The sequence below is a fragment of the Podarcis filfolensis genome, assembly GCF_964270895.1.
Source record: "Podarcis filfolensis genome assembly, chromosome: 1".
NCBI lineage: Eukaryota > Metazoa > Chordata > Lepidosauria > Squamata > Lacertidae > Podarcis > Podarcis filfolensis.
In genome coordinates this window covers 59,716,485-59,729,583 of record NC_139604.1, presented here as the reverse complement: position 1 = coordinate 59,729,583, position 13,099 = coordinate 59,716,485, and the positions used below count along the sequence as shown (strand labels likewise).

Here is a 13,099-nt window from a genome sequence, read left to right as displayed (position 1 = left end):
CCCTCGTCACACTCTCCTACGGCTTTAACCTCTGATTCTGGACTGTTCACTTCACTAAGCCCTGTTAGCTCTTCAGCTTCTGACATGTCTTCCCAATCTTCTCCTTCTTCTCCCTCAGACCACTCATTGTTGTCTCACCACCAATCCCTGGGCTCTTAGCCTTCTTCCTTTGAGGGTTCCCAAGCTGCTTCCTCCCACCATTCCTCTGTGTCCAGCCAGTCCATGACAATTCTTCAGAAGGGTTTGCTGTCAGGCTTCTGTTGTTTGAGACAGCCACAGCGGTTGCAGATAGACTGTGGTTTCTGGTAATGGTGGACATCTGGTTGGCAATGTATGGGCTTCCCAAATTTTCATGCTCCTGAGTCCTCATTGTGATGATGGGGAGAAGGAGCACACCCAGAGATGGGTCCAGGATCCCCTTCCCCAACAAATTATCATAGCACTATTCCTTCAGGTTCTGCTATCACTATGCTGATCCATTATTAACTTACGAGTATCTAGAATTAGCCTGCATGCTTCCTTGTTTCACCTAACAGATTTGCAATGCTGCTCTCACAGTCCTGCCCACTAGAGAAGAGTGTTCCCAAAAGGCGAATGTATTCAGAATGGAATGTCATTATTTCTTTTTCTCACATTTTCAAATACTAACACCTCCATAAAAGTCAAACCTCTCAATTTGTTGGTTGTGTGATAATGCCCTTTATCTCATTCCTAAAGGATTCCTTCCTACCATCCAGTTCATCAAAGCACACAATGCTGATCAAATAAAACATGTGCTGTTAGGAAAGCCAGTAGTCACAAACATGTTGTAAATGCTAACTTCAGCATCTAAAATCCATACCACCCCACTTTCTCCATGTTAACTTCAAACCCCTTGAATTCTAATGGATCCTATCCTATCCTATCCTATCCTATCCTATCCTATCCTATCCTATCCTATCCTATCCATAGCAGTGGGTCTCTTTCCCTGAAACAGTTGTCAACATTATAGCTAGTGAGCAGAAAGGTACCCAATGCAGATAGCTATATATAGCTGCAGATAAAAATGCTGTTGTGAATCGCATCCATAGCAACACACTACCATGCTGCAAAGTACAAAATCAGTAAGGTCACAAAGATTTAAAAATGGAGGCTACAAGAGCTTAGGTTGGACAGTTACATAGAAACTGATAGAAAAAAATAAAACCACTGGATTGGATTGAGACTTATTCATGTTTAAAGTAGAGCCATTAAAATCAATGACTGGTTTACTCCAAGCATGAATGCCAGAATCCCACCCATTGGCCGCATTCAAGTGTCAAAATAAACCATGGTTTATTGTGAGGGGAATGGACCATGCTCAGGCTTACACAACTCCCATTCATCCCTTCTTCTGGCACAGCTACAAGAAGGTATTCAGAAGCTTTTGGGTGCATTTTTGATTAACCACAAGTTGCCATTTCATCCAGCTACAACAAACTGTAGTGTAAAAATAACAGCCTACACAACTACTCATACTGCTGGGGAAAACAATGCAGAGAAATAAGAAAAACAATCAACTACAGTGGTACCTCGGGTTACAGACGCTTCAGGTTACAGACTCCGCTAACTCCCAGAAATAGTAACGGGTTAAGAACTTTGCTTCAGGATGAGAACAGAAATCACGTGGCGGAAGCGGGAGGCCCCATTAGCTAAAGTGATACCTCAGGTTAAGAACAGTTTCAAGTTAAGAATGGATCTCCAGAACGAAATAAGTTCTTAACTCGAGGTACCACTGTATTTTGTACATTACAAAAGCTTGCATTGCTGCTGGTCTGGAGTTTATTCCTCCTTGTCACAGGCTACTGTGCAAGTACAAATTTACAAGGTTGTAGCGAACAAGCGTAAAGTGGTAGTGATAGTGACTTGCTATTATGTTCAGCTAGGGCCAACCTGAGATACATTAAAACATGAAAAGAGAGGAGTTTTGATTTTGTGTTTTAAAACACACTGATCACTATACCACCGCACAGGCTGTAAATAGCAAAGAAGATTAGAACACACTGGAACACAGAGTAGAATGAGATTAGAAATGACATTACAGGTTTAAAGGCCCTTACCTTGCCACCTGTCAAAGAAACACACACAATACCAATTCTCCCAAAAGAGTTGCAACAGACTAGAGAAACCAACACAAGGCTCTGTTATGAGGCCAGAGACTGCCGTGCTCAGGTGGATGTGTTATTAGAACAAGAACCAGAGTTGGGAGGGTGCTGAGTTGGGTTAAAGGTTCATACTGTATATTCACAGGAGACTAAATAGATTGTAAAGTAAAAATCCAATTAGCAAGTCTAACTGTAAGAAGTTGGGCTTTGAAACAGCATCAACAAATTGTATTAGCAACCAAGGAAGGGATCAGAGCAAAAATTTGAAAAAAGCCTATTTATGCAATTGATGGATGAACAAAATGCAAACATTTTAGCTGCAAAACATTTAAGATTTTGCCTATACTTTATCTCAACTTAGTTTGTCCCCAATCATTGCCTATTTTTAGAAAATATTACAACAGGATATAAAATGTTACCCACAACCACATTTTACACACAGGCAATTAAAACAGCCCTTAAACGTTGAAAACAGTCCCTATTTCACCTTACCTTGAACAAATAAAGCAAAATATGTCATGATGTTTGGCTTTCCCTTCTCTTTGTCCTAAGTATCATCAATTCACAGTACAAAAAGTAAGTAACAGAAATGAAGGGAGCAATTATGCCCCCCACTGGATTCTCCCTCAACCCCCTACCAAGACAATATTAGTCTTATAATCAATTCCTTGGAGGGGGGTGCAAAAGCAAAAAAATTCTAATTACAGGAAAGACACTTGATTTTCTTTGCTCTGCAGTCATAAGATGTCAAAATGTCTAGACAGCTTGAAAAAGAAACTTTGACACAGCACCCTTTCTTGACAGAGTGGGGGGAGGAAGAAAGATAACAAGCTTATTACATATAAGTCATCCCTCATTACTTAAATTGAGCAGAAACATGCAAACTGGTCTGCAGCTGGAGTGAAATGGGAAGCTTGGGACATATTGAAGAATTGTCAACAGCCCATGTTATACTGATCATGACTTATTTTATTGCTTCTAGACAGCTGTATTTCCTAATTTCAATCAATAGTGGCCTGAAGTTAGACTGCATTTGCACATGTGAACCAAATTATGCAGCAAGTAAATGCACATTCTGTGCTTAGAATAAATTTTGCAATATTTTACAAAATTTGTCCAAAGTTACTGAGTTTGATCAGAACCATTAGCACGAGGAGCCTTGAAGGCTTGAATCTTGATCACAAAATATCCCATTCAAACCCCACTTTGGTTTCCATGCATTTATCAGATTTTCTACACATTCCTTGGCAGGGAGGGGATAAAAGCACTTGGGCACTTTTTGCTTCCAGCATTTATCTCTAGCAATGATTACTATATTTAAAAAAGAAAAAGAAGGTCATCCTGCTTAAGAAGCCAAATCAAATGTCAGATTCTTTGGCAGGTCACAAGGCAGAGATGAAGAGCATGCTGAACATTTTTCTGACTGCAGTTCCTAAAAGCATAGAATTCTAACACCCAGATTTCCTTCCTCTAATAAGTAGTAGCAATAGTCAACATTTGCGAAACACTCAGATGCACTGTAAAGACTGCACTGCACAACAAGCTAAAATTATGATGCGGAAATCTGTGGTCAACAAGAGGGATTTAAACTTCTATTGTTGTACACACAAAAGCAGGTAAAGCCCCATTCAAGCTGAATGTAAATTGGATGACAAATCTCTACAAATATGCTTTGTTGTATCTTCTTCCCTAAGTCTAAAAGAAAAGGATATAAAGATAAGGAGGCTAAAAGTTAACTTTAGGTCAACAAACCCATTGAGTTTTGAGGCCAAAACAAAGTCAAGAAACACCAAAGGAAAAAGACTATAATAGATACATTAAGCTGGAACTAACCTCCAGGGGTCATCCATTCTAACCTACCCTGTAAGGGTGGGATTCTAACTCAGGAAGCTTTAACCAGCCAGGAGGCAAGACAAATAAACCAAAAATAAAATAAAATGAGACATTAGGGAGCAAGCTGTCCTCTATTTAATGGTATGTATGTTTTTGTGTATATGTGTGTGCATGTATTTATATTTGTGTGTGCATACAAGAAAAACCCTTTTTATTAATTTGTTTAATTTTTATTTTAAACAATAAAGCCAATTTTCTAAATATCTTTATTTCTTTCTGTTTAGCTAACACAAGTAAAAGGTTAAATACTGAGCCCCCAAGATAATCATATCTAGGTAGGCTGGGCCCACTCCTTGGTTCCATCCCTGTGTTAAACAGACTCATAATATTTCAGCCAGATAGTTCTGCCATGTAGGAGTTTCCAACTTCTGTAGAAAATTATCCTCATCTAACACTATGACTGTGTGCAAACGTAACTCTAAACCATGGTTTAGCACTATATGGAGAAGCGGAAACAAAATGCAAGTTACAACACAGGAACAATGAGAGAAAGGCAGTATCAGAGTAGTATGACCCTAAATGTCCCTTGCTAGGGATCACCAACAGGAGGGTGCTATTGCACGTGTGTCCAGGAGCAGATGGCTCCTACTGCACTTCTAGTATAACTGGGAGCACCACGATCCCCGACACAGCATCATGTCCACACCAGGGACTGAGGTTCATTCCAAATAAATTATGATGCCAAGCCAAAGCTTGTTCTTGGCTTACCATTTGTGGTTTGGAACAAAACTACCCTCGACCCCCAGTTCTGATATAATACTAAGCCAGGAAGCATGGTTTGTCAGTCCCATTCCCACTAGTGGAAGAGTGAAGCAGCAACCATCTCTGTATTCATAGTAAACTATGGCTTACTGTGACATGTGAACTGGGCCTGGAAAGACTGAAAGAGATGAAGGAGTAACAAATACAAAAAAAGGGAGATTTTCTATATATATACTTTCTGCTCCGTTTGAGAATTTGGCATGTTTTATGCCTCTGCCTTTACAGACAAACTCTTAATAATTTATTGCCTTTGCTGCTTTGTCAATATGACACACTCCATTTGCAAACTCAACAAAACGATCTGTCTTGGGAACTCAGCCAACAAGTGTTTTATGAAGGCTTCAAGCAGAGAAGCCAACTCTGTTAAAACAGCATCCTGTTGATAAATCCTATCCATATAGGTAGAGAGTGTAATGTGAGCAGGAACTAAAGTGATCAGATCCAGCTATAATAGTGTTAGAAAACCTTTGTTGTTCTTTCAAAGGTTGTGGGTTCACTTGCCATATTTTGTGGTCTAGTAGGCTTACACAATTATTTCTTTTCCATGTTACCTTCTTTGTCCCATGAATTATCAATCCATTCTGTTTGAGTCTGGGTGCCCATAGAGTCTTAACATATCCTGCCTGACTTCCATCTTCACTTTGCCCTTGCCTAAACTTCTTGTGGATTTCTCCTATGTAGAATAAGTGAATGGTTACATGGTTGGTTGGTATTTAAGAACTATGTGAAAGCATTGGTGTCCCTTTCTTGGGGTGCCATGCTTCACGTTGTCAATCCACATAAGCTTGCTCACGGCATGAAGTGTTGCATATGAGAATGAACCATCAAGATTGAACCACATATGCACACTATTTCTCAATGGAATCAGTTCACATATTTTTCTGCAACGAGAAACCACAGGTGTACATATATACACAAACCAAAATCTCGCTTTTGTACTCCCTTCTCCCTCTTTTCCCGTTCATTCTTTTTCTGTCGCAGTTTTCTCAATTATAATGGCATGTGTTTGTGTGGGGTATGTTGTGTTGTGCGTGGAGGAGTTAAGTGTGGAAACACAGTATAAGCAATATGTCAATACAAAGCTGATGATTTCAAGAATCCATAATCTAAACTAACATTGCTTCGTATGAAAAAGAAGTTACATACAGGGGAAATGTTCTCCTCCTTCTAAATCACTTCTGTGACTTACGGATTTTTCAGGAAGGCCCCAAGCTAACACCCTCCTCAATGGGTCTTTTTCCTTCTGGTCTCCCTCCCTGCATCATACTTCATTGTCTCCCACTCCTTTACTACGTTACTATGGTGACCTCAACAAAGACTTTGCTAGGCCTCTGGGGCAGAGACATAACCAACAGTACTAGGATCACAAAGTTCACCCCTAAGTGCAACAGCAGAGGAAAGATAGCCATGTGAGTTATGGGAGTTATGGGGCAGGAGGGGGATAAGCAACTATTTGATTGGGAAAACATAAGCAAGCAAACCTAGTTATTGGATCCCATTATTTTGGTGGTGGCGGTAGTGAGGAAGAATAACTGAAGAGACCATTTTGAAGTGGTGGTGCTTCCTATGTGTTCCTGTGCTTGCCTTTACAACAATCCTGTAACACAGCCAGCAGTGGTTGTTGCTCATTGGGGCTGGTGGGGCAGAAGGGCGGGACACCAGTAGGAGTAGCAGGAGCTCGAGCCAATTACAGGCAGAGAGAAATAATTCTGTTTTCATTCCTATTCTCATCCATGCTGAGTTCTACGAGGGAAACAATGGGCCTAAGGAGGAGGAAGCTGACAAGCAGTGCCACCCCCTGGGCTGGTTGTCAGTAAGAAGGCAGGCAGGCAGGCAAGGTCTTAATAATCATAGAAAAATAATCATAGAATCGTCGAGTTGAAAGGGACCACAAAGGTCCTCTAGTCCAACCCCACTGCAACGCAGGCTTGCAGAGAGCAGGCTGGGGGCACAGTACCCCATTTTCCTAAACAGAAGCCTCCCCTGGGTCACTTTCCACCTCCATTTAATCCACTTAGAATAAAGGTGAGGGAAAGTGGCTTATCTAGGGCTATGCAAAAAAAAGAATTTCAACCCATCTCCCAGACCAAGTGCATCAAATATCACCTGAATGTCTGAATAGGCCATCTTAAATGCAACCCCGCAAAGAGAACTTTGATTTGTTTTCAAGCACAATATTTGTAATTGAGTCAATTTACTTCACACATTTAGCTGCCAGGCATAGTGTGGGGAAAAATGTACATGCATGTATAGACCAGCCTGTGAATGGATTTAGAGCCCACCTGGACCCGGGAAGACAATGCTGGATCTGGGAGACTTTGTACCTGCTCCATTAAGGGGAGTTCAACCCCTTCAGAACAGGCTACACAGTTAATTCCAGGACATGAGAACCACTTACTCCCAGTGTCTCTGTCTTGTCAGGATTCAGCTTTTGTTTATTATCCCTCATCCCTGTCCAGCCTCACATGGCTCAGAAGAGAGAAATAGCAAAGAGTGTTGTCCATGTTCTGAGGGCACCTCACTCCAAACCCTTCTCATTATTCTCATCTTCTCACAACATTCTTTGCTTCTTTGTGATACCTGAATTGTTCTCAGTGTTTTGATAAAAGTAAATATTTAAATGCATGAATAATAAACCAAATACTACATGCTTGCTCAAAGTGTTTTGAACAAAATCTATTTCTTTTTAGTAGTTAGCTTTTTCCCCATTAACAACATATTAAATATTTTTCTGGAATGCATTGTTACAGTGTTTATTCAAGGTGTTGTAAACTTTCACTGGTCTACTGTTGCATTTCCATATATTCACAAAATTTGCCTGGTTGCTGTTGTTTGCATTCCCGTGCAGTTGTCAATAAATTCATGACTGAACATTCACACAACATAACTGGGACTGTCAGTGCTCCCACATGACTGGCAATAACAACAATTTCTGATATTTGCTGCAATATATGCATATGGTAGTGAGTTTTATAGATGCACTCATTGTGTGTGTAATGAAAAGCGTATCAGTTCCCAAATATATTGGATAACAAACGTTTATTGTTGTATCTCTCCTCCCATTTCTTCTCAGATACACGACCTCAGATTTTTTTTACCCACACAGGGAAATTTTAGAAAAGAAATATATGTGAAACAATATCAGAAAAGGGGAGGGAGGAATGTGGATTTTGCAATAAGTGATGCATACGAAGGAGGATGGACTGCTGCCCGCACATGTTCAGAGATATTTCTTGCAGAATTCACATAGATTTTGCACTCTGATACCTTGTTTGTAAGTGTATGGTCAAAACTGTAATGTTTTATGCCATCTCTCTAAGTAGGAAGCTCTCTAGAGCAATCCTTTTTTTCTGTCAAGGACCTCATTCTCTCAGGGGTAAATTGCTGGGGCCTACATGCCACCAATGGTTGGTGGTCCACAGCCAATTATTGACTGTGCCAGAGCCAACGTAGGTAGGGCATCCCCTTTTCTTTCTCACCCCTCTCTGCCATCCCACAATTCCATCCTTGCCAACTGCATGTAATTGACCATAGGCTGCCCACAACAGCTCTAGATGAAGACTATAACTGGGAGAGTGACAGGACAACACACAAAGAAGAATCACACAGGGAGGGGCTTCACATGCTGCACTTTAAGGTATATATCTAGCATTTTAATCAACTATCATTAAAAGGTATGATATTAAAGTGGCTAAAAGTAGGATGGCAAAAGCATGCACGCATCATATAGGTACACTGATCAAGAAGCTAACTTTGGCCGAGGCTCTCTGTCAAGTCAAGGGCACATTAAGCAGTAAATTCAGCTTTGTTCGTATGCTATGTGTAAAATGGCTGGTGGTTGCAATTCATAGGAAGAGTAAAAGAGTAAAGAATGTTTTGATTTGCAGAGAATCTATGCTGCACAGTTATTTCTGTTTTTTCACAGGGAAAAGAAATCCAGCATAAAAGAAGTCATTGTGGAAGAAGATGAAAATGAAATAGATAGGGATGCCGCTAACAGCCAGCTCGTGGGGGTAAAGGAGAAGGATTCTCCTGTCCTCAAACTCAGTGTGATGTTCAGCCCCAATCTGGACAGTGAAAGAATTGACAGCTCCAGTCCTTCCCCTTCTCCTGTTGAATCCCCGAAGAAACAGAGTGTGTAAGCATTGTTCACAAATGGATTCCTTCATAACCTTTAGAGCAGCCTTCGCCAAATTGGTGCCCTCTGGATGTTTTGGGCTACAACTCCCCTCAGCTCCAGCATGCAGGGCCAACGCTCAGAGATAAGAGTAGAGTCCAACACCATCTCGAGGGCATCTAGCTAGGGAAGGCTGCTTCACCGTTTCTTATATGTAGCTGGCACAGCACAATTTTGCTCCTGTGTCATTTTTTTAGAGCCTTTTATAGACCCAAGTTAACATAAGTATCTTAACACCTGCTGGTTAGACATGAGCTTTATTCTACTGTACCAACACAGGTGCAAAGGTTTATACAGTGTTAACTTAAGATTGTGCAGTTTGCCATCTGAATGGCTGACACCTCAATCATGTTTGCACTTACTTTGGGGGACTCGTCCTCCACTGAAATAACAAAATCCACCCTTTCCTGGGTATATAACTGAAGCTGATGAATTGCCTCGTTCCCTTTGTTTTGTAAGGATGGGACTGTGAGGCAGCCATATGCCCTTTGTCTCATAATGGGACAGAATAAACAAAAGTAAACTGGGAATGAAGCTTGTTGGGCTCACAAGGAGGGATGCTAACCCAAAAAGAAGATGTAAAGGAAGCCGCAGCTCGTGCACCTCTGCAGCGCAGGAGCATATATCTCTATTTAGTAGGTCCCGTTTTATCTAAAGAGTTTTCTTTCCAAGCAAACACTGATGGAATTGCAGTCTCAGTAATCAAGCAGGAGAAGGAATATCAGCTGGTGTAGTTTGTCATTTTATGATGCTAGAGGAAGGCTTGGGAAATGAGAAAAACTTCCAAATTCCTTCTGCAATGCAACTACTAAACTTAGCCTTACCTTTCAGAAATTACTTGTAAAGAAGTTAGGAGTGATTGGCTTTAGCAGGGGTTTGCCTGCAAAAGCTTAGCTTCCAGCCATGCTTGTAACCTTTGGGTTGAAATGCAAAAGATGCTTTCTATTTCTGAAGGTTTTTAGCAAGAGTTGAAAATTATTGGTTCTACCATCCCTTTATTTGCCTTTATCTAACAGATAACATGGCATATTTTTGCTGTTTACCCCCCCCCCCACCTAGCAACCAAAGGCTATTGAACACAAACAAAACCACTCAACTTGCTGTTTGTGAGATCAAGTGGAATAAATGAGAGACAGATGGAGGCAGGTAGAAAAACCTCTTAATCTTAGAAGAGCCAAGATATCATAGGAATCCCTGAATGCTGGAGCCAAAATAAGCTGACCCCTGAGTTGTGAAGAGGAGGAGTAAGAAGGAGGAAAAGAGACTGGAGGCTATCGAACAGAGGCCAGAATAGCAGGCCATCTGTAATTATTCCAACTTAGGAAGAGTCAAGATGGGATCTGGGGAAACTGGCTTGATGCAAGAACAAGCAGCCATGTGGGTGCATTAGACTGCAGGTGAACATCTCGAAGAATAAGGGGTGAATGCATTCATTTCAAAGCTGAATTATGGAGACTGGTTTACAGCCAACCTTCTTCCTAAGGGATAAGGAAAGAGAGGGCATTTTCAGTCATTGTGTCCCATCTGTAGAATACCCTCACCAGGAAAGCCTGTCTGATGCCAACTTTGATGTAATTCCTTCCTGTCCCCTGCAAAATCATTTTTATTTGCCTGCGGCATGCAGTCTAAACTGGGTTTGATTTTGGCTTTATCTGTCTGCTGAATTCATATGGTTCCGTTTCATTGCTGCTTCTGATATTTTAACTTGCTTTAATTATATACTTTTAACGTGATAGCATAAGCGCCAGTTGGGCCCTCCAATTAAAATGTTCCTCTTCAGTACCAAAAATAATCATAGACATATAAATTGGATTCCAGGGATAAAACTGAACTAGAATCCCTTCCCCTTTGACGTCTACTTTTTTGTGCAGAGGGGAGTGTATGTGTTTGAAGGAAAAGGAGGAGCATTCAACCATGCTAAAGATTCCCCACTTGCAGCCATCCAGCCCACACACAGGTTTAATATTTGGGTGAGAACCAGACCCATCTGATGGCCAGTCCTAGATACTAAGGTCCCAAAGTGGAGCAGCAGCCACATGCAAACTGTTTCCTCTAGTAGCTGGTGAACGGAATGTGTGGGCCGGGAGTGGCTAACCTGTGGTCTTCCAGATGTGGTTGGATTCCAACTCCTATCAGCTCAAGGCAGCATAGCCAAAGATCAGGGATGATGGTAGTTGTAGTTCAGCAGCATCTGGAGGATCATAGGCTCCTACACTTGATGCAGACTGAACTTTAGAGACAGTGGTTGTCAGGGACTGGGCAGAGGAGGAATGGTAGAGACTGCCTCCCCAGCCTGACCCTTCCAGAGGAGAAGACAGTTCAGAATTACAACAGGGGTGTGAGGGAGAGGCAGATGAGGGGGAAAGCTGGGAAATAATGGGAGAGGAGGAAGAAGAAGCACCAGAGGGGGACAGCTGAGGGACACAGTGTCTTTAGAAAGCATTCCAGACGCCCCCTCTCCCACAACCCAGCAGGCATTAAAAGTAGGAGAGCAGAGAGCTCAGAAGCAGAGGGCACATCTCAGCACCTGTAGTGATGACACATGATGGGAGAGAGGGAGCGGGTGGAGACTCACTCGGAGCAATGCCATTTTCCTAGAGGCTGCATTTCTAAGCCTCTCTCTGTGAATATTTAATAAAAGGCAATTTGGTAAGAAAATTTCCTTGTCACATCCATTCCTGGCAACCCACTGTGGGGGGTGGATCCTCTGACGCATGACAGTGGTATAGAAAAGAGAAGAGAGCAAATAAAGGCTCCTCCTGGCATCCTTTTTATTGGGTATTCATGATTTATGCCCATGGTGGCATTAGGATTCGACAGATACCCGACCCCACTTTTAATGCTGTTTGTGCATGCAAACATTTTGGGGTAGACATGCTGTTCTGTAGCCACTTCCAACTCTACAGTTCTATGATTTTGTTGCACTCTAGCACAAGAGTGCCTCTCCAGGTAGCAATAATGTGTTAACACTGGGGAAGCATAACAGAATAATGAGGAAGGGTGTGTGGATGGGCCAGTATAAATCCACCACTACTGTTCTAATGCTACATCAGAGACTTGTTTCAGAATACCAGGGAAAAACTGCACCACTCTGGCTCTAAGAGAGACGGGCAGGTAAGTAAGAACTCTGACCCATAGTTATAGGTGTATTTTACTCCTCAAATGGCATGTTGGAACTGGAAACATCCAGATAACCAGCAAAGATTTATTACGGTACAGATCCAGCAGGAGGGATAACAAAACACTGCTTGTGGCTCACAACAAAAACTCTTATCTCACATGTCTTTAAATCACCTATGTATAACCAACCTGGAAAAATGACAGTTTCTTCGCTGGACACAGCCAACAATTTTGCGAAAGGTTTTTGCATATAAAGAGTACTTTTGCCCCACTCTCTGTTCAAGCAGGTTTCTGAAAGAATTCAAACCTGCTTAGAAAAGACAAGAAGTGGCCTTCCTTGCTGTATACATCATACAAACCATAGCATTCTGTTTCCTTTGCAGGGCAACCCATTCTCCGCAGCTGAGCCCTGACCTGATGGAAAATCCACGAACACTCCTCATGCTGCTGCGTCAGAGGGATCTGGAAATCATGGCACTGAAAAATGCCAACCGGAGAGATCAATCAGACCGGCTTGGCTGTATTTTGCAGCAACTTGTGAAGTCAAGGCAAAAACTGCCACTTAGGAGGTGAGCAACATAAAGCTTTACAAAACTGGAGTATGTGCCTACTGAAAAGCACTTGCAAAATTACAGGTGAAAAAGAAGGGCCGTGGCTGTCAGGTAACACCTAGGGCAAGAGCTGCTTTGCTGGAAGGGGCAAGCAGACATCATTCCCCATGCACATACCCACCTTCCTGCTAGTGCTACACTCTTCCAAACTTTTAAGGATACATCTCTCTAACAGATTATCATAATGTGTAGGATTGTTAAGCTATTTCTGTATTGGGATTTTTTAAATAGTTTGACACTGGCTCCATTCTGGTGTGTTGACAGACCTGTGTGATTCCCCACTACACCAGAGATGTTGCACATTGGTGTGCAACTGAGCTACAAAAGTCACACAGTAATCTGGATGCAAACCATTTGCAACATGAGGTGCATGGGAGGTGCATATATAAATCCTCTAAGCGGTTTGCAAAAGG

At 41.8% G+C, this 13,099-nt stretch overlaps 2 protein-coding genes across 18 annotated transcripts in view; one reads left to right on the top strand and one right to left on the bottom strand.

Moving 5' to 3' along the window:
• The window catches only part of LMNTD2 (lamin tail domain containing 2), an 85,791-nt gene that overhangs the window by 32,777 nt on the left and 39,915 nt on the right, over positions 1-13,099 (top strand). For 3 of the 4 annotated variants that reach the window (XM_083604189.1, XM_083604188.1, XM_083604191.1), the window contains exons 1-3: positions 6,063-6,187; positions 8,704-8,916; positions 12,459-12,644. In XM_083604189.1, the coding sequence (XP_083460315.1) occupies positions 6,078-6,187; positions 8,704-8,916; positions 12,459-12,644 (509 nt within the window). In that variant the 5' untranslated portion in view covers positions 6,063-6,077. Of the gene's footprint in view, positions 1-6,062; positions 6,188-8,703; positions 8,917-12,458; positions 12,645-13,099 lie in introns of those variants that run through there. The other variant, XM_083604190.1, reaches the window with a different exon arrangement.
• RASSF7 (Ras association domain family member 7) overlaps positions 1-13,099 on the bottom strand; it is a 120,693-nt gene that overhangs the window by 82,442 nt on the left and 25,152 nt on the right. For 4 of the 14 annotated variants that reach the window (XM_083604922.1, XM_083604916.1, XM_083604925.1 and 1 more), the window contains exon 1: positions 5,968-6,058. The exons of 6 other annotated variants lie outside the window; for them this stretch is intronic. The gene's annotated coding sequence lies outside the window, so the exon portion shown is untranslated. Of the gene's footprint in view, positions 1-5,924; positions 6,059-13,099 lie in introns of those variants that run through there. 4 more of the 14 variants (XM_083604930.1, XM_083604919.1, XM_083604927.1 and 1 more) reach the window with 4 other exon arrangements.